We start from the raw sequence: 21,348 nt of genomic DNA, 5'->3' as shown, positions 1-21,348 counted from the left end.
TGTCCAGAGGGATCTGACCCCGGGGTGGGAGACACCAGGACACTTGAGCAGGACAGGTGAAGAAGGTATCCCAGGGCAAAACAATGCAGGAAATGCAGAAAGAAATGGACGCTCCCGCGGGCAGCTCTGCCCTCTGACCCCGTGCAAGCGGCCCAGGAAGCCTCCTTCCTGACCTCTGACCTCCAGCACCGGTTGAATCCACGTGGGTGCTGTGCAGAGCACGTTCCTAGCCACCCATAGCCGCCCACGCCCTGTGGGTCCATGTCCCAGGGGCCGCGGGAAGCCGGGAGCCATCATCACCCCAGGGGGCTTACGGAGCCAGGGCGCCGCAGGTCTGGCAGGGACGGCGCGGGGACTGGCGCTGAAGGCACATGTGGGGTGGGTGCACCGTGGAAAGCGGAGGGAGGAGCAGGAACCCCAAGGCAAGGGCTACCCCAAGACTGACGCGGTTCGGAGCAGGAGGGAGGGGGAGGGCTTAGCGGCTCCTGGGAGCAGGACGGGTTGAGAGGGGTGTGTGTGCACGCGTGTGTGCACGCCCTGCATCGATCGCCCAGCTTCCCCACCACCTCGGCCAGACGGTCGCAGTTTCCACCCTGAATTCCACCACGCAAGTAGCGCGTGTCCATTCTAGAAAACCTGGAATATTCAGTCCGTGCAAAGGAAAATTACCCGCCACGACCCCGGCTAGAAATATTCTGCTGTACAGCGCTTTGGCATTTTTTTTTTCTTTTCTGCGCCGCCTCTCTCAGCTTTCTGTCACCCCGCGAAGCCACGACCGGAGGAGGGGTGTCACCCAGGCAGGCGGCAACGCGGGACCCCCCAGCGCCTGGCTACTGGGCACCGCCCCGAGGACTAACCCTACGTGCCATCCTCTCCAGGCGACGGAGAGCCGAGCGGAGAGGCACCCGGGGGAGGGTCCTTCCTCCGGCGTGTGCCCACTTCGCTGGGTCCGAGTCGCACACTCCGGAGCTCCTCAGGGCTCCTCAGAGCCGAGGGCCCGGGGCCGAGAGAGGTACGCACGCCCGGCGGCGCTCGAGGAGCGAGGTCGGGGCAGGGAGGCCGAGGACGCCAGGGCACCGAGGACGGGTCTCCGTCTGTCCGGGAGGAAGAGGCTGGCGCACTCAGGGGAGGCGCGGGACCGACCCCCGACCGCGGCCTGGCGAGGCTCGCGGCGCCACGAAGGGGGCGCAGGGAGAGAAGGTGGGGGCGGGTCCCCGCAGGGCGGGGGCGGGGCCTGGAGCCAAGTGTGCGGCCGGGGGCGGGGCCTGGAGCCGGGTGCGCGGCAGGGGGCGGGGCCTGGAGCCGAGTGTGCGGCCGGGGCGGGGCCTGGAGCCGGGTGCGCGGCAGGGGGCGGAGCTTTAGAGACCGGCACGGGGCCGGAGGGTGGGGAGGCTGGAGGGCGGCACCGCCGCGGGGGGCGGAACTTCGAAAGGGGGAAACGGCGCGGGGCCGGGCCGGGGCTCTCGGAGGCGGGGCTCTAGGGGGAGGGGCATCCTGGCGGCGGGCCCTCGGGGGTCGGGGCAGAGCAGCCCGGACAAGGTGGGGAGCAAGGGGAAGTCAAGAGGCGGGGCGTCCCGGGGTCGGGGCGTCTTGGGGGCGGGCCCGAGCGGGGGCGTGTCCTCGAGGCTTGTCCTCGGGGCCGGGGCGGGGCAGTCCGGACAAGGTGGAGAGTTAGGGGAAGGCCGGGGACGGGGCGTCCTGGGGGCGGGCCCTCAGGGGGCGGGCCCTCGGGGGCGGGGCGTCCGGGGACGGGCCCTCGGGGGCGTGTCCTCGGGGCCGGGGCGGGGCAGCACGGACAAGGTGGAGAGCTAGAGGAAGGCCGGGGGCGGAACGAGCGGAGGCCCCGACGGCGCCCGCGGCGGGCGGTGAGGCTGTCCCAGCGCGGAGCAGCGCAGCGCCCCCCACGTCCCGCTCCCACAGCCTCCGTGCCCCCGGCCCGCGCCCGCCATGCCCGAGCAGCTCAGCGTCGCCGAGTTCCTGGCCGTCACCGCGGAGGACCTCAGCTCCCCTCTCGGGGCCGCCGCCTTCGCCGCCAAGATGCCCCGGTGCCGGGGGGCGGCGCTGGCGCGGGAAGAGGTGAGGGCGCCGGGGCGGGAGGGCTGCGGGGCCGGCGCGGACCCGAGTTGCCTTGGCTTCAGTGAGCCCCGGAAACCTGCGGGAACCGAACGCATCTTAACAGATCCGCGTCCTCTGGGTCGCGGGTGGAGGGGGAAGGAGACAGTGACCGTGGGCGGGGGGCGCGAGGTCCCCTGGGTGACGGACCGTTCTGGTAAGGGGCCAGAGCCCGCATGGGCCGGTGACCTGCGTCGTCACAGGTGTGCTCGCCCGGCGCCTGCCAGTTCCCAGGCTTGCTCTGTGCAGCCCCGCGAGTGTGCACCCCCGCATCACGGTCCTTGCTCCGCCGCCTCGGTGCGGGCTGACCTCGCCCGGCTGCAAGGGAGGCCCCCTCCCCCTTGCGGCGGCTTGGAAGACTTGGCCCGCGTCGTGGAATGAGTGCGCATGGGAAGGCGCCAGGAGCCGGGCGGGATTCACCTTGGCCTGGCTGCCGGCGTGAAAGTTTAGACTCTTTTCAGCCTTCTTCCCTCCCCTCCCCTTTCCCCTTTGTCTTTCCCAGCAAAGCGTCCCGGGCCTTTCCTCTCGCCCTTGAAAGCTGCCCCACCCCGTCCCAGGCTCCCTGGAGTTCATTCCTCCTCTCCCTGGCTCTTCTGCTGGGAACCTTCTAGGCCAGACACAGTGGCTTTGGGCCAACCCTGGCGGTATGGTTCTGCAGCTCCATCCTGGAGCATGTCCTTGGGCCCTGAGCAAAAACCTTGACCAAGTGTCCTGGGCACCCACACCCACTTCAGGACCCATCCAGGGTTCCCAGGATACTAGGCCAGCCTGTGTCTTGGGCAGCAGGCTTTTCCCTTCCTCCTGGGCTGGCCGGCCTCCATTCCCAAATCATGTGTCTCATTTTGTGAAGGTGCAAGAGCTACGTGCGGGAGGCAGAGCGGCGTGTGGGTTTAGGATTAGATCAAGCAGGTCAGCTACTCTGTGGAGTGTCCACCTCTCCTGGTGAGGCAGTGTGTGTGTGAAGTGTGCATCTGGGGTGATCATGGCATCAAGGCCAGCAGGTTAACTCAGAGTTCTTGAAGAGGCAGGCCTTGGGTCTCTCCTCCTCGCCTTGGGAAGGCACTGAGTGCCCATGTGGAGGCCCACAGGGAGGCAGGTGTGGGCAGGCTCCCCGTGAGACGCTCACCCCCAGGGCCCTCTTGGTGTCACAGGCACAGATGGGGAGGACCCCCATGTCCAGGTTCACCCCCATGTCTATGCTGTCGGTTAGAGTGTCAGAGCAGTAGAAGGGGCTGCCCTCTGAACCCTGGTCTGGTCAGACAGACCTGTGTGTGCTGGTGCACCCGGCCCTGCCTGGCTTTGTGTGTGTAAGCAGTTTGTGTTGGGGGAGGGGGCCCCCAGGTCTGGGCTGGAGGCTACAGCAGACTCTAGTTCAGCTTTGTTCAGACCAGACAACGCCCAGCCTCCTTTCCCTTCCAGTCTCCGAGTTAGGTGCACATAAGGGTTTGTTCTTGCAACAGAGAGGCTCATGGCCCCCAAATACAGCTATTCCCTCCAGCGCCCGGTACCCAGAACCGGCACATAGGCTACCCCAGGCTTCCTGTTGGGGACTTAGGTGCGTTTTGTATGCAGGGATTAGAGGTGTCCCCTCTGGTATGATGTTGCCGCTGTCCCCTCCCAGTTCTGGCTGTCACTAACCCGTCCCCAGGCTCCAGAGCTCCAATGGAATCAAAATGCCGCTGATTCTTTTCATTAAAACATTGATTATTTTACTGGCAAAGCAGAGAGAGGAGCTGATCCAACGGAATCGCTCACCTGGCTGGGTCTATGTCCAGAGCCTAGCGGCGAAGTTCTGCCTGGCCTGGGGTGAAGCCAGGAGCCAGGAACTCCAGCCAGGTCTCCCATGTGGGTGATGGGGACCCAGCTGCCTGAGCCGGTCCTGGGGTCTCCAGGGTGAACTTGCACAGGAAGTTGGAATTCAGTGGGAGCCAGGACATGAACTTGGGCTCCTGGTTTGGGGATGTGGGTATGGCAGCTGGTGTCTTTACACATGCCACCACAGCCGACCCTGAAATCCAGCCTCCAGGCCTGGCTGGTTTCCTGGGAGCTGCCTGGGCCTTGTCTTGGGACTTGAGTACTTTTCTGTTTTTAAAGATTTTTCCTTTATGTTTATTTGAAAAGCAGATTTACAAAGAGAGAGGGAGAGGAGAGACAGAGAGAGCAAGGTTTTTCATCTGCTGATTTACTCCCTGAATGGCTGCAACAGGAGACAGGAGCTTCTTCTGGGTGCAGGGACCCAAGGACTTGAGTCAGCCCTCAGTGCATCCTCAGGCCATGAGCAGGCTGGGAAGTGTAGCAGCTGGGACTTGAACTGGCACCTGTGTGGGATGTTGGCACCCTAGGTGCCACGGTGCTAGGTCTTTCAGTTCTTTTCTCACAGCCTTGCTGGGACGCAGGCTGGGCAGGCTGTAAGGATAGGAGGCCACAGACAAGGAGCCCTGTAAATAGAGCTGAGCTAGGGGCTCCTTGCTTATTAGGGGAATACGGATGGTAAGGAGAGCAAGAGACGAACCTATCCATGCTCTCACTCCGGAAGTGAGAAGACTGACAGTGCCACCCACACTCTCAGCCAACTCCTGTTCCTGTTCTGTCCTTCTAGAATGCGTCCATAGGTCTTGGAACGTCAGTTACTCCAGCTGTATCATAGGTCTTATGTTCTCTCCCTACTTTCTTCAGGGGCCTGCTGAGGTTCTGTGTTTTTGATTGTGAAACACCAGACCCATAGGAGGGAGTGCTGAGGTATCATTACACTGGCCACTCTTGGGGCCTGACTCTTTGACATCCGCCGTCTGGTTGGACCTCACAGGCACATGATGAAAATGGGCTCAGAGAAGTTACTGCGTGTCACACAGTCTCCGTCTGGTTCTCCATGAGATCGCAGTGTGAGGAACTGAGGGCATAAAGACACTCTTGGCTTGCTGATTGGCTGGGGAGATGGGGGCCACGTAGGAGAGACAGGGAAGTAAAAACGAGAAGGAGAGAGGGAGGAGCAGTGAGTTCAGGTACCATCAGGAAGAACTCCCTGGAGGAGGTAAAGCTTCTAAATAGAAAATAGATGACTCCCATGAGAACATTATCAGGAACCAAGTGAGCCATCTAAACCATAGCTGAGGGGCTGGCACTGTGGCTCAGCAAGTTAAGTCTCTGCCTACAGTGCCGGCATTCCTTCTGGGCGCTGGTTCGTGCTTTGGCTGCTCTGCCTCCGAACCAGCCTCTGCTAATGGTCTGGGAAAGCAGCAGAGGGTGGTTTAAGTCCTTTGGGCCCCTGCTCCCATGTGGGAGACTGAGAGGAAGCTCCTGGCTCCTGGCTTCAGACTCGCTCAGCTCCAGCTCTTGGCGATCATTTGGGAAATGAAGCAATGGGTGGAAGACCTCTTCTGTCTTTCTTTCTGTGTGTTTGTCTCTCTGTAAATCTGCCCTTTAAAGAAAAATAAATATTTAAATCAGAGCTTAAGCCAATATCACAAAATTGCCAGTGAATATACCTGTCTGAGTGGGTCTGGGATGAAACAGTCATACAGTCTCTTGAAAGGCTTGAAGGTGTGCGTGTAGTTTTGACTGGACAAGGGACATGATGCTAATTTCGACAGTGTGGTGGTGTGGGCATTTGCCCAGTGATTGACGTGCTGTTACACATGCCGTATGAGAGGGCCAGGGTTTGAGTCATAGCTCCACTTCCAATCCCAGCTCCCTGCTAATGTGCACCGTGGGAGGCAGCAGGTGGTAGCTCCAGCACTTGGGTCCCAGCCCCCCACAGGGGACACCCAGCCTCTGTCTGGCCCAGACCTAGCTGTGTGGCCAGTGAGGAGTGAACCAGATGGGAGATCTTCCCTCTGTGTGTGTCTTTCTTTTTTTATTTATTTATTTTTAAAGATTTATTTTTATTATGTTTTTATTGGAAAGGCAGATATACAGAGAGGAGGAGAGACAGAGAGGAAGATCTTCCATCTGATGATTCACTCCCCAAGTGAGCGCAACGGCCGATACTATGCCGATCCGAAGCCAGGAGCCTCTTCCGGGTCTCCCACGCGGGTGCAGGGTCCCAAAGCTTTGGGCCGTCCTCGACTGCTTTCCCAGGCCACAGGCAGGGAGCTGGAAGGGAAGCGGGGCTGCCGGGATTAGAACCAGCGCCCATATGGGATCCCAGGCGTGCTAGGTGAGAACCTTAACCACTTGTACCACCGCGCCAGGCCCCTGTGTGTGTCTTTCAAATGAAGTGATAAGAAATGAAATACTTTCGGGCCCGGCATGATGGCGCAGTGGTTAAGGTCCTCGCCTTGCACGCCCGGGATCCCATGTGGGCGCTGGTTCTAATCCCGGCAGCCCCGCTTCCCTTCCAGCTCCCTGCCTGTGGCCCGGGAAAGCAGTCGAGGACGGCCCAAGGTTTGGGACCCTGCACCCGCGTGGGAGACCAGGAAGAAGCTCCTGGCTTCGGATCGGCATAGTATCGGCCGTTGCGGCTACTTGGGGAGTGAATCATCGGACGGAAGATCTTCCTCTCTGTCTCTCCTCTCTGTATATCCGCCTTTCCAATAAAAATAAAATAAATCTTAAAAAAAAAAAGAAATGAAATACTTTCTAAAAAGATTAAAAAAAAAACATGTAAAATGTTTCACCAAAGGCCTACAATCCCTGGACCCTCACTGAAAGTTCTTTCCGTCTGAGCATCTGTCATGGTAGATACTCAGAGTGGGGCACAGGCTGTGGTTGGGGTGAGTGAGTGACTCAGCAGGTCCCTCTGAGCTTGTAGTGCACGGTCAGCTTCTCCTAGAGACACATTATCTTTCCTTTTAATACTACCTTTAGCAAATTGACATTTTGTTGTTATTTATTTATTTAAAAATATATTTTATTTGTATTGGAAAGTCAGATTTACAGAGAGTAGAAACAGAGAAAGATTCTCCAGCCCTGGTTCACTCCCCAAGTGGCCTCAATGTCCAGAGCTGGGTGGACCTGAAGCCAGGAGCCATGAGGCTCCTCCTGGTCTCCCATGTCAGGGCAGGGTTCCCAAAGCTTTGGACCATCCCCTGCAGCTTTCCTAGGCCATAAGTAGGGAGCTGGATGCGAAGTAGAGCAGTGGGGACATGAACCGGCACCCACATGGAATGCCAGCATTTTATTACCCAGTTGAATCATCAGGTCAGTCCCAAAGTGATTTGATAGATAGATAGATAGATAGGTTTGAACAAATTACAGAGAAAGGACGAGAGAGAGAAATATTTTCCATCTGTTAGCTTATTCCCCATTAGGCTGCAGTAGCCAGGATTGGGCTGGGATGAAGCCAGGAGCCAGGAGTTTCCTCTGGGTCTTCCACGTGGGTGCAGGGGCCCAAGCACTTGAGCCATCCTCCACTGCTTTCTCGTGTGCATCAACAGGGAGATGGGACAATCAGGAGACAAACTGGCACCCATGTGGGATGGACACTGGTGTTACGGTGGTTTGACCCGCTACACCACATCGCCGGCCCCAAAATGATCTTTTCTTTTGTGAGTCTTTTGACTCTTACTTCAGAAAAGGTGCCGTGCCTAATTTTGAACGTCCTTGTGAATTTTTGCGATATGCTTTGGAATGAGTGTGTGTGTGTTTTCACGTAGACACGATGGACTCTCAGACATAGCTTGTCCGAAATATAAATTTTCTTGGGCTTGTTTCTGCAGAAGGGGAATTTGTTGGCGGGAAGTGCAGAGCACTGGGCGGGAGGGGAGGGGCCAGCAGGGACTGGGGCAGAGGCGTCATTGGCCCCTCGCCTGTCCTCTCCACTCTGCCACTCTGCACTCAGCATCTCCCAGGCTTGAGTGCACTTTCAGCCCCCACTCTCCTGTGACCTCCCCAGTGCCTTGTCTAAAGGTAACTGAGCCAGTGCTGTGTCCCACTTTCAGGTTCCTGGAAGAGGTTGGCGGCCCGGCCCAGCTTCTGGAATGCACCCAGGAGTCTGGCCTCCACCCTGGCTGTCATCAGCAGAGGTCATGAGGGGATAGACCGAAACAGGGCAGCAAGGACCACGGAGCCTTCCGCGTGGTCTGGGGCTCAACTCTGAGGAGCCGGCCAACGCCTGGAAGTCTTCCCAGAAGTGTCCATGACAAATCCTCATTGGCCCGGTCCAGGATGGTCCTGGGCTTGCCCTGTCTCATCGCTTCCTTGCTACACACACTGCTGAGTGCAGGCGAACAGTCCGTGGAAGGCTCAGTCTGTGGGGGAGAACCCGGCCAGGTCACAGCAACCTACAAGGTCAGGGCCTGGGGAGTCTTTCAGCAGAGTGATCAGTTACAGGGGGTTGCTGGGAGCCCTGGAAACTGGCCTGGAATGCTGATGGGGTGCCTTGCGGGGTCTTGGATGCCAGTTAGGTGCTGGGCAGTGGGGATCAGTGCATCTCATCACATGGCCTAAGAAAAAGGTGAGGCTGGTGCTGCTGAGGGCTGTAGCAGCCGGCACAGCACTCAGGGACTGCTCGTTGAGGCCTCGGGGGAGACCCCAGCAGACCCCACCTGTGGGGCTTCTCCAAAGACGAGCCCTCCTGTGGCCTGCCTGCCTTCCTCCCCAGCTGGTGTCCCTACCCCTGGCCTCAGGCACCTCCCGGCTTCAGGTGACTCACCTGGCTGTGGCCCCAGCCCAGGCCTTCCTGTCCTGCTCACCTAGAGCCCGGCCAGGACTGTGCCTCAGGCTGGCCTGCCAGGGGTCCCTCTGTCCCGGAATATAAGCCGGAAGCCTTGCACATCTGTGGGGGTCCTTCTTGTCCAGGGGCCAAGGCTTGGGCCTTCTCACCATCCCTGTGATATGCCCACTTCCCTGCACTCCCATCTATGTCCAGGTCCCTACCAGGTCTCCCCAGGTACACAACCATGGCCCCCTTGATTAGTCTCTTGGCTCCCCCCCCCCTTTAGATTCATTTACTTTTATTGGAAAGGCCAATTTGCAGACACAGAGAAAGATCTTCCATTTAATGGTTCATCCCCCTGTGGCCGCAATACTCAGAGCCCAGCCAATCCAAAACCAGGAGTCTCTTTTGGGTCTCTCACATGATGCAGGGTTCCAAGGCCCTGAGCCATCCTCCACTGCTTTCCCAGGCCACAAGCAGGGAGCTGGATGGGAAATGGAGCAGCCAGGACATGAACTGGTGGTTATATGGAATGCTGGCACTTGGAAGATTAGCCAATTGAGGCATCACACTGGGCCCCGTCTCCTGACTTCTGCTCTGGTTCAGTTCTCCCCACCCCATCAGCACTGCCCCTTTTGCCTGACAAAACAAATTGTGGCTCCATTTTGTATTTCTTTGTATAATTATTTTATCAAATTGTAATTTCTCAATGAATCGATTTTGACTTTTTTGAGACTAGCAGCAAGTCTCAGGGTTGTGGTTCTAGCATGTACCATTGAATCATAGCAGGTGTTCAGTAAGTAGTGGTTGCATGATACTTCAATAAATGAAGAATGCTGAAAAGGAGCCTTTGTGGTGTGGCGATAGTCCAGAAGGAGCCAGCGGCTTAGGCAAAGGCGCTGGGGGCAGTGGCAAGCCTGGCGTTCAGGATGGGTGACACTGAAAGGAGGCCAAGGAGCACAGGCCTAACACACAGGAAAGCGACCCCAGTGAGCTCGGCAGGGTCGACTGGAGCTGGCTCGAATGGAAACTTGTGGACCATGGCAGTGACATTGGGCTTTGCAGCAGCTCGACCCATTTCGAGCTGAGTGGGAGGGGGCAGGAGAGGACCCCAAGAGGCTGTTGCAGGTGTTCAGGCAAAAAGTGGTGGAGGTGTGAGTGGGGTTATGATTGGCGGAGGAGAGAAGTAGGCAGCTTGTACGTAGTGATGTCATGGTTTGTTGATGGAGTGCCTGTTGGGAATGGTCAGGAATGGTTTTTCAATTTCTGGTGGCCAAGGTATCTGCACTGAGAAGGGGAATAGGAGCAGGACAGCGGGCAAGGGCAGAAGTTTCCTGTGTACCTCTTCCGGGTCTTGCGATGTCTGAGGGGTCATGTGAAGAAGGCCGGTGGCTGGCTGAGTCTGGGGCATGCAGGGCTGGGGGTGCACACCTGAGAGTTGGTGGCCTGACCAGAGTGTGTTTCAAGTTTGTCCCCAGTGTCCTTCCTGGAGAAGGTGATTTTGTGGCTGGATCTTAAGGGTCGCATTGCAAGCAGGGGGAGCTAACCTGGGCTGTTGTGATTGGGAGGCCAGGAGCCAGGAGGGTTTGTAGAATGGGCCTGGCTGTGTAGCCTCTCCTGTGAGCCATACACAGCCTGAGCCTCCCAGCGTCGTAGTGGGCTCCCATCACCCTCCTAGTTCCCTCTACTGCTCCACATGGCTTACGCTTCTGGGCTAATTTCCTTGTATGATCTGCTGCCTCTGTCACAGAGGTGACCCTGGCAGTTTTGGGGACGATCCTTACCTTCCTGAAGGCAAGTAGATCACACATCGGTGTTTCCGAAAGTTTATTGAAAATGGAATTAAAGGTTAAGTTTCTTTGGCTCAGAAGGTTTTGAGATCCATACACGGGAGTGTAATCCCCTGTTGCTGTAGGAGGCCCTAGGGTGGGCCCTGGGCTTGGCCGCAAGCGCTAAGGCCTCCGGCCCTAAGATAGGGCCCCGGGGCAGGGGGGCAGCGTGGTTCCGCAGCCCTGCCCTAGGGTCGCTGCAGGCGCCTTTGAGTATTTGCTCAGCCAAGCCGAGTGCAACTGCTGAAGGTACTCTAACTTTAGACCTTGACCAAGCCTTGAAGGACCTCAGCCCTCACCCAGAGCTCCTGAGTCAGAATTTCCCAGGGGCGGGCCCAGGGGAGGGAACAGTTCCAAGTGCTCTGAACCCGGACAAGCAGTCAGGTAAAAAACTGTTGTGGTGAGCTGTTGTGTGTCCCTGGTTGGTTAGTAATCCATTCCCCTGTGTTTATGGCATACCTGCTGGGCACGAGGCACTAGGCCAGGCCCCCAGCTGGCTAGGGCAAGGAGTGTGATCGGCAGCCCTCAGTCTGAAGGGATGTGGCTTTGGGTCAGACAAGTCTGGGTTTGAATTCCTTCTGGCCGTGTGATCTCAGCAAATGACTTAGGCTTTCTGGATCTCAGTTTCCTCATCTGTCAGTTGAGAATGAAGATAACTATCTTGTTGGTTTATTCCACGGAATCACATAGACCGCATGGAACACGGGCCTGGGCATAGAACAGGTGCAGAATTCCCTTTGATTAAAAGCCTGAGCATACCTGCATGTAGGGTAGAGATCTGGAACCACATAGAAGAGATTAATTATTGCAACCAACAACAATTTGTGTGCGTGTGCCGTTCTGCCATCCAGGCAAGAAGGGAAACCCTGTGTGCCGTGGAGATCTTGGGGAGCAAGGGGTGGAGCTGCTTTGGGGCTTTGTCCTTTGTTCCATCTCATCCTGTTTCTCCATCAGGCGTTCGCTGAGAGCCTGCCTGAAGGTGTTCACTCACTGTTTAAGCCATCTGTTTTTTTTTTTAATTTACTTATTTTTATTTTTTAAAAGATTTATTTATTTTTATTGCAAAGTCAGATATACAGAGAGGAGGAGAGACAGAGGAAGATCTTCCATCTGATCGTTCACTCCCCAAGTGACTGTCATGGCCACTGCTTTGCCAATCTGAGGCCAGGAGCCAGGAACTTCCTCTAGGTCTCCCACACGGGTGCAGGGTCCCAAGGCTTTGGATCGTCCTGGACTGCTTTCCCAGCCCACAAGCAGGGAGCTGGATGGGAAGTGGGGCCGCCGGGATTTAGAACTGACGCCTATATGGCATCCTGGCACATTCAAGCCGAGAACTTTAGCCTCTAGACTACTGCAGTGGGCCCAAATTTACTTATTTTTAGTGGAAAGTCAGATTTACAGAGAGGAGAAACAAAAAAATCTTTCATCTGCTGATTTACTCCCCAAGTGGCTCAACAGCTGGAGCTGAGCCAGTTCGAAGCCAGGAGTCTCTCACAAGCCTTGGGATGCAGGGTCCCAAGGCTTTGGGCTGTCCACTACTGCTTTCCCAGGCCACAGGCATGGAGCTGGGTGGGAAGTGGAGCAGCTGGGACACTACCAGCGCCCATATAGGATTCTGGTTCATGCAAGGGGAGGATTTAGCCACTAGGCTATTATACCAGGCTCTTAAACCATGTAAATACAGCCTTTGGTTCATTCACACTGTTGTTAGTCATCACCACTATTTAATTCTGGAACATATCCATTCACCTCCAGAAAAATAATCCTGTACTGTATTGATTCCTGGTCTCTCCCCAGTCCCTCTTTCCCTCCGCCCGGGTCCTGGCCACTGTCCCCTTGGATTCACCTATTCTTGCAAATGGGATTCTACTGTATGTGGCCTTTCCTGTCTAGTTTCTTGCAGTTAACATCCCATTTTTAAAAGATTTATTTATTTTTTATTATATTGCAAAGTCAGATATACAGAGAGGAGAGACAGAGAGGAAGATCTTCCGTCCGATGATTCACTCCCCAAGTAGCCGCAACGGCCGATGCTCTGCCGATCCAAAGCCAGGATCCAGGAACTTCCTCCAGGTCTCCCACACGGGTGCAGGGTCCCAAGGCTTTGGGCCGTCCTTGACTGCTTTCCCAGGCCACAGGCAGGGAGCTGGAAGGGAAGCGGGGCTGCCGGGATTAGAACCGGCGCCCATATGGGATCCTGGCGTGTTCAGGGCAAGGACTTTAGCCACTAGGCCACCGTGCTGGGCCCTAATATCCCATTTTCAACATCCACTTGTGTTGTTGGGCATTTGGCCTAGTGGTTAAGATGCTAATCGGGGCACCTGCATCTTGCACATAACAAAGCAATCCCCAGCAAATACGCCAAGCTGTGTTGCAAGCTTTTCCCACATATTAACTCCTGTAATCCCCATGTAAGAGACAGATAAGGCATATGGAGGTGACATAGCCTGGAAAGCTGCCAGCTAACACCCAGGCTGCCCAGGTAATGTCTGGGGCATTCTTATCCTCAACAATGACAAATACTCATTGATATGCAAACAAAGCTGCAAGTCCTGTACACAGTCCTTTTTTTTTTTTTTTTTTTTGCTACATCTTGCAGTTCTGCTAGTGGTGAAGGGTAGGGCCTGGCATTGGACTTGGCAGCTGGTCACGGAGCCAAACTTCACTGTTCGCTCAGCTGGTAAAGCCTGGCTCCCCCTGCCCAGGGTCTCTGACATAGCAGGTCTGAAATGAGACCCTGACATCCTGATTGATTGATCAAGTGACTGATTGGTCTTTTGTCATCTTGATGCTTCCCCTGGCTGCACAGCTGGGGACACAGAGGAGCTATCTGCTGGGCAGTAGGTGCTGTGGTGGAGCCCTCCTACATGCCACCCGCTGGGCTGGCTGCTTCCATGCCTGACTTCAGTCCCGGCAGGTGGGTATTATTATCCCATTTGGCTCAGAGAAGCTAAGCTTTTTGCTCCAAGTCACATAGTGAGAGCACTGGCATCAGACTTTGGACATGAAAGCAGAGGTCCTGTGTTCTCATGGGGCCTTGCTCATATGCATTCATTCACGTCATCATTCATTCATTCCACGTTTATTGACCCCGCGTGCCCAGCTCTGTGCTGAATTGTGGCAGACACAAAAGCAAATGAATCGATCCCTGCCCTTCTAGAATTTTCAGCCCCATCAAGATCAGTGCAGGAGAGCCACAGTGCCCTGTCTGTAGTGGGCATGGGTCGGTTCTGTTGTGGCGGGAGGGGGTGACCTGCAAACTTAGGGCAGGTAAGGGGCTTGCTGCAGAGACCAGGCAGCAGCATTGTGAGCAAGCGCCCGGCGGGCAGAAGCAGCTGGGTGTGATTAGGGCACCACCAAGCGCTCCAAGGGCCTGTATTGAAGGGTTTAGTGCTGTACAACAAACTCAAATGGGGGGGGAGGTGCTCTGGAGGGGTTGGTCCTGGCTGAAGAGGGTCCTTGAGGGTTGGGAGTGCTGTCCGGGAGGGCCGGCCGAGCTGGCTCCCAGGACTGAGTGGAATCCAGGGGGTGGGGCTGAGGATTGGGTGGGAATCTTGCATGTTGGCTCAGTGAAGTTCCTTGTCTCTTAGCTCATCCCTGCTGACCAGTCTCCAGAGGAAAACCCCTGCCAGGAAACTTGGGGTTTGCAGAGACCTCAGCATTTGTGGAGGGTACAGCTGTTCCCTTTCTGCAGCCCCTCTCCACTGCCCTGCAAGGGGAGCCAGGGAGGCCGAGCCGGCAATACTGGATAGGTGCCCGGGCTAGGGAGCTGTCTGCGGAGGCCCAAGCAGGGGGCACAGGAAGGAGAAAAGTGAGAGGCTCTGGGATGCTGAACTAATAAATGTCAGAGCTGGCAGGAGCATGCCCTGTGCATGCCCAGCCCCTTCTTTCCAGAGCTGGAGTCAGAGGCTTGGGGAGCAAAGGAGCCTGGGTAGAGCCCTCCTCTCTGCCCCTGCCGAAGGGCTAGGGCAGAGCCAGGGACTTGGCCCAGGGTCCTGGCTCCTGGGCCTTGTGAGCTTTGGGGCAGGCATGGCCAAGGTGTCACTTTGCATGGGGAACCAGAGGGGAGGGCAGGGGAGCCCTGGCCTCCTCTGACACCCTCTTCTGGCTGCCCAAGCCGGGCCTCGCAGGGTTGTGGTGGGGTGGAGCCGGATGAGAATGGCTTTGGAGATTTGTCCCTCCTAGGGGTGGCTGAGGTTGCAGCAGCCTTGTAGGAGACAGAGCCTCTGCCCTGAGCTCCAGACCTTGGAGCTGATGTTGGAGCTCATGCTCATTGGCCTGCACTGAGGCATGGAACGGGGAAGGAGCTGGCTGGGAGGCCAGCAGGTAGCTTGTGCCATAGACAGACCTGAAACTCAGTCCTTCCACTGCCCCCTTCCCTTGCTCTCCCTATGCAGACAGGGGGCTCCTGGGCTCCCAGCCCTGTGCCAGGGTCTGGGAGGGCCAAGCCTCAGGTGGTGTCTGCACAGCCTCTGTTGACACCTGGCATCCACAGAAGGAAGAGGGTGGCCTGGTGTCTACCTGGAGTGACCTGTATAGAAATGACTGGCTTGGAGCGGTAGGCTCCCTCTGTGGATTAATGGTCCATGGTATGGAGGTGATGGCTGGCTTGGAGCGCTGGGCTCCCTGCATGGATTAGTGGTCCACAGCATGGAGGCGATGGCTGCATACTTGCTGAAGCCTCCTCCGTGATCTCCAGCAGCTTGGATTGCCTTGGCTGTAAAATGGAAAGGGGTAATAACTACCTCGGTCGTGCTGGGAGCAGCAAGCAAGGTCACAAAGCACTTGCCCACGGGTGAGCGCTTGGTAAACAGAGCAGTGTTAAGTCACGCTGGTCACAAGCTCATTCTGGGAGCTTGGAAGCGGAGTTCTTCCTGTTGGGCGATCTGCTCCTGGGTACCTTGTCCTGCCAGCAGGAGATTAGTTTATTTAATTCAAAGTCAGAGAGATCTTCCACCTTCCACCTTCCACTCCCCAGATGGATGGCCAGTGCTGGGCCAAGCCAAATCCAGGAGCCAAGACCTTCATCTGGGTCTCTCACATGGATGGCAGGAGCCCAAGTACTTGGGCCATCTTTCCTTGTTTTCCCAGACCTTTAGCAGGGAGATGAATAGGAATTAGAAAAGTCAGAAGTAAAACCAGCACCCATGTAGGAGAGTACCTTGGGCCATCTTCTGCTTTTCCCAGGCGCATTAGCAGGGAGCTGGATCAGAAGCGGAGCAACTGGGACTCAAGGCCCAGTCTCCAGTAGGGGCTTCTAGTATCACAGTAGTGGTTTAACCCACTGTGCTACAATGCCAGCCCCCTCCCCTAATTTTTTTAACATATAAACACCCTCTACCCCCTGACTTATCCTTGCTTCTAATAATCACCATTCCGTGTGAGAATTGAATGTGTTGATTTCTTCCTTTAGTTTAGCTCCCATGTGTGAGGGAGAACATGGATTTGTCTGTGTTTGGCTTATGATGTCCTCCAGTTCTGTCTGTTTTGCTGCAACTGATAGGATAGCACACTGCTTCAGGGTTGAACCGTATTCTGTAGTGTACTGGTGTCACCTTTTCTTGATCCTGGTCTGGTGGGTCCGTACCTGTGAGCAGTGCTGCTGTGAACGTGGTGGAGCAGGTGTTGCTTTGATCCAGTCCCGGTAGTGGGGCTGCTGGGTCATGTGGCAGGCCTATTTCTGAGTTTTAGACATCTTCATGTTGTTTTCCATAGCAGCTGCCCTCATGTACATCCCCACCAGCAGCCCCCTTTGGAGGTGAACTTTGAACCCTGAGAATTTATCAAGTCATATGTCCTTGAGGAGAGCCCACACCCTGAAACTTACAGGGTGACATTCAGAGCTCGGAGCCAACCTTGTGGTGCAGTGGGTAAAAATACTGCCTGCTACCAGAATCTTATATCACACCACCAGTTCAAGTCCCAGCTACTCTGCTTCTAAGCCAGATCGCTGCTAATGTACCCGGAAAGGCAATGGAAGATGGCCCATATATGGGGATGGGGACCCCTGCCTGTTATGTGAAAGGCCCCAGTGGAATTCCTGACTCCTGGCTTCAGCCACTTGAGAAATGAACCAGCAGGTAAAAGATCTCTTCCTTTCTCTCCTCCCCACCCCCGCCTTCCAAGTAAATAAGTCCAATAAATCTCTTTAAGAAACACCAGGGCATGACTTTGGAGTTCAGAGCACAGCCCCTGGAGCCCACCTGCCCAGGGCTGAGTGAGGAGTCCCTACATCCATGTGAACACGGCAAATGCTGTGAGTTTTGAAAGGGTCCCATGAAATAGCACACAATAGGTCAAGCACTAGAATAAATCTGGTTCATGGGAAGGGCGTGGACACAGCTGGCCACCCTCCCTCATTCCCTCAGCTGGTTGTCTGTATAGCCCTGGGTCATCGCTGCTGGCCACATCCCTACGGGCCCTGCCTTGTTCCAGATTGCTCCCTGCATGTGCTCAGGCTCCTGTCCTGGGACATGGCAGGGATCCCTCTGCCCTCTGGAGTGGTCTGCCCTTTTCCTGCCTTGCCCTACCCGTGTCTCCTACTTTGTTTTTATTTGACAGGCACAGAAAGAGGCAGACCTGGGGAACCTCTGGTTCATTCCCCACCTGCACACAGTGGTGAGGGCTGCTGGACACTAGGAATTCAGTCCAGGTCTCCCACATGGGTGGATAGGACCCAACCACTTGAGCCACTGCTGCCTCCCAGAGTCCTCTTTGGTGGAAAGCTGGAACTGGAAGCGGAGCTGGAACTAGAACCCTGGACACTTTCTGGTGTGGGATGTGGGTGCCTAGAGTCACTAAGCCAAATGCCAACCCCTGTCCTTTGTTTTCAAGCCTGGGGAGGAAAGTCACTTCCTCCAGGAGCCAGAGGGTGTCCCTTGTGCTCCTCTAAGCTGCCCGCTTGCCCGGATTTTGCGAAGCTTGCCCCACCCTAAACAAGCACCTCCTCAACCGAGTCGTGTCCCACACTGGGCTGGGAGCAGGGTGTAGTTCCATGCCTGCACAGGGCTCAGTAGGTTAGGCCCTCAGCATATGTGCTGTGTGAGATTCACTGGGTTCTTTCTGTGGCTCCCTTGGCACTGGAGAGGGGCAAGGTTACAGACTTGAGGTCTCTGTTCAAGTGGCCATAGGGGCTGAGCTGCTTCCAGGGAGGACGCTAGCCAATACTCCTCAGCCACACCCTTTGCCTTCCCTGCCAGCCACCCAGAGAGGTCTCATGGGGCTGCTGGCTGGTTGGGTGGCTGGAGCCAGGCCTAGAACCTGGTCTCCTCAGTCCACTGTGTGCCCCCGCCCCTGCGCCCGTGTCTACCAAAGTTTGGCTGTGCTGATGGGTGGCAGGTCAAGTTGGCCGTGCTGCCTTCGCCCCTTCCTGCCTCCCCCTAGAAGGTCGCTGCACCTGCTCCTTGCCCTTGACCCCAGGCCCAGGCCTTCAGACCTCTCCTGGGCCAGCTGCTCCCAGACTCCAGTTTCTTGCTGCACTGTTCCTGGAGGAAGCCATGTCTGTTCATTCACTGAGAAGAAGCCAGCTCAGCACAGTAGGAAGGTAACAAGGACCAGGGCCGGGAGCTCAGGGAGGGAGCCCCTGGCTTCCCTCAGTGAAAGAATCTTTGTCTTTTATTAATTTGCATCGTAGAGGTTTTCAAGCATACAGCTACCTGCCATTTTGGCAAGCTTGCTTTTTTGTTTTGCTAGCCCGCAGTTTTTCTCTTATTGTGTGGAATTTGGGGTAATCACAGGTGGTGAGCCCTGCTTATTCCCCGCCCAGTCCTGCCCACTCTGCATCCTTGTCTACTCCTGTCAGGCTCCTGGCTCGTTTTTCTTTCTTTTTTTTCCCCTTCATATTATTTTTAAATATTTATTAATTTTACTTGAAACTCACAGTTATAGAGAGGGAAAGACAGAATCTTCCATCTGCTGGTTTACTCCGCAGAGCTGGGCTGACCTGAAGCCAGGAGCCTGATGCTTCATCTGGGTCTCCCACTGAGTGTGGGGACCCAAGGATTTGAGCCATGCCTACTGCTTTCCTGGGTCACAGAGAGCTGAATTCAGAAGTGGAGCAGCTGGGACACGAGCCCACACCCAAATGGGATGCCAGTGCTGCAGATGGAGGGTTAGCCCACTACACCTCTGTGTCCCTGACTCGTTTTGAAGCAAATCTCAATTATGTCCTTTCATTTTTAGGTGATTCTGTGTGTATCTGGACTTAGTAAGGACTTCTTCTTTTCTTTACCTTCCATGGAACCATCAGTGGTAACCCCTAAATTGGGGATGGGGGATCCTTTTCTTCTGTTAATTATCACTGGGCTGTTTAGACCTTCTTTTATGGTCTATACAAACTTATCAACTGAAGAATTAAGTTGGAAAGTCAGATAACAGAGAGGAGGAGAGACAGAGAGGAAGACCCTCCGTCTATTGATTTACTCCCCAAGTGACCACAACGGCTGGAGCTGAGCCAATCCGAAGCCAGGAGCCAGGAGCCAGGAACTTCTTACGGGTCTCCCACATGGGTGCGTGGTCCTTGACTGCTTTCCCGGGCCACAAGCAGGGAGCTGGGTGGGAAGCAGGGTCGCTGGGATTAGAACCGGCATCTGTATGGGATCCTAACGCGTTCTAGGTGAGGACTTTAGCCTCTAGGCTACCGCGCCAGGCCCAGAACTCCTTTTTAATGTCACAGTGTCATCATCAATTGAGACACACAGGAAGGACAAGAACCTGCCTTGGAGTTAAGATGTGGTTCAGACCTGTGCGTTTCACATCTGAGTGCCTGAGGTCAAGTTCCAGCTCTTTCCAGACACTGACTGGCAGCTCAGGTACAATCTGGGAGGCAGCAAGAGATGGCTTCCATGCCTTGGTCTCTGCCATCGACACGAGGCACTCTAGTTGAGTTCCAGGCTCTGCCTAGCCCAGCACTCAGCTACTGCAGTTATTTAGGGAGTGAACCAGTGGATAAGAAATCTCTCTGTGGCTTTCAGATAAATACATGATTTTGAAGATCCAAGCATGGATTTGGGAATACTTCTAAGGATAAGCTGCATCCTATTGGGAATGTGGTCGGACTGTGAGAGGCACTTTGCTTGGTACTTGGTGCTAGGTGCTTGGTACTCTTAAGGGTGGCATCAGGGGTCCCTGGGAGTCACTCTGGGGCCTGTGGGGTCTGTGTCCGCGTGGCGGGCCTGAAGGAGGGAGGGGGAGCCCCACAGTCTGCACCCCAGGGACACCTTCTGGCTGTGTGGACTCAGGCAGCCTCCTTTCCAGCTGTGAAGAAAAGCAACGGTGCTCTGGGAATCCCCCGTGGTAGATGCCAAGCTGCCTGACCTTTGTCTTCGAAGTCCTAAGCCCCGAGTGTGTTTAGAGCTTTTGTTTTGTCGGTTGGCATTTTTAGGTTTGCGTGCTTTTCTTACTGGATGCTTGTTTTCAGCAAAACCTAGGGCAGGAAACTCATAGGAGCCCATGTTTTGCAATCTGTGCAATCCATAAAGTGATGCTGGGTTCCCTTTATCATTTTTTGAGGGGCAGCATTCCCTCAAGGGCCAGTGTCGTGGTGCAAAGATTTAAAAAAAACTGACTTTCATCTGCTGAATCAGCGCTGGGTGAATTGGCAGAGAGGCTTCCTGATTGGATCAAAGTCACAGAGCGTTCTGTGATTGATTAATGATGGCTGTCATGGTTGCGGGATGCCACAGAAGTGGTGCCCAGGCCCCATGGTGTACCCGTCCAAAGGAGCAAAAGTCTAACAGTGAATCTTAATCTGCAGCTCCTAAGGCCTGAGCTCTAGCAGCAATGGCCCCTTGGCCGAGTTACCATGGTAACCACAGCTGACTCTAAGAAACCACAAGCATGAAGAATGGGTCCCATTGATGGATCCTGACGCAGGAGGGGGGCACGCAGACGGCCCTCGCCGGCAGGGCGGCTTGGCATGGCCTGATGCTGCCGTCTGTGGTCTTGTGCCTGCAGAAAGCACGAACTAGAGAGCTACAGCATGGGGTGTGTGTGTGTGTGTGTGTGTGTGTGTGTGTGTGTGTTGGGTCGGGGGTATCTTGGGCAGGGCCAGCAGCTGGCATTCAGCTGTGCAGGGCCCACCAGAACGAGCTGCCTAAAGAGAGCCCGTGTCTTACCCGCCTTTGCCCGCTGTCCACTGAGGCTGTTGACTGTTAACTCATGTGTGAGCCTTGCGACCAGAGAGAATCAGGGACTGGAACTCCACGCACAGCCCTCCCCATATGATTTTGGTTTTGATTCATTTCAAAACAGCAGAGAAGATAGAGAGAATCTGCTGGGCGTGTGGTCTCCGGGGAGAGGGCAAGGCCAGCGCTCCTCATGGGAAACGGGAAACCCGCTCCCTCCCCTGAATCCTTCCCCCCCCCCCCCCGGCCATGGGCAGGGTGGGCATCCTAGGGGCGTTTATTCCCCAGGTCTTGTCTTGAGAAGGGGCAGTCCAGATTGGCCCCTTTCCGTCCCCATTCCCCCAGGCACCTCTTGTTCAGGGGTGTCTAAGCATCTTGAACGAAGGGGCCTGGGTCCTTCGCATCCCCAATGCCCTGCTGAGACCGGCACTGAGAGTTGCTTCTTGAATGAGTTAATGGAAGTACTAAGTGCTTTCTTCTCCCTGCCCCTTCCTTCCCGAATGAGCCTCCCCTCTCTGGCAGTGCCAAGCCCCACCCCACCCCCTTTTCTACCTGTGCCATGGCCAGAGTCCAGAGTCCCCCCTTCTGCCACCGTCCTTATTACACCACAGTGTCCACTTGGCCTGCCTGTCCCTTAGAGCTGAGATATTTTCTCTCTCAAAGGCAGACAACACTCACCTGCTGGTTC

General features: G+C 55.7%; 1 protein-coding gene across 2 annotated transcripts in view; it reads left to right on the top strand.

The window, feature by feature from the left end:
- Positions 1-1,947: 1,947 nt before the first annotated feature.
- Positions 1,948-21,348, top strand: part of ASAP3 (ArfGAP with SH3 domain, ankyrin repeat and PH domain 3) — a 49,245-nt gene continuing 29,844 nt past the window's right edge. For both annotated transcript variants that reach the window (XM_040979525.1, XM_040979524.1), the window contains exon 1: positions 1,948-2,076. In XM_040979525.1, coding sequence (XP_040835459.1) covers positions 1,948-2,076 — 129 coding nt within the window. The remainder of the gene's footprint in view (positions 2,077-21,348) is intronic.

This window comes from Ochotona curzoniae, unplaced genomic scaffold, assembly GCF_017591425.1.
Source record: "Ochotona curzoniae isolate NIBS_2020 unplaced genomic scaffold, NIBS_Ocur_1.0 contig_3255, whole genome shotgun sequence".
Classification (NCBI taxonomy): domain Eukaryota; kingdom Metazoa; phylum Chordata; class Mammalia; order Lagomorpha; family Ochotonidae; genus Ochotona; species Ochotona curzoniae.
The sequence above is the reverse complement of the archived record's forward strand: the minus strand, read 5'-3'. Positions and strand labels throughout refer to the sequence as shown.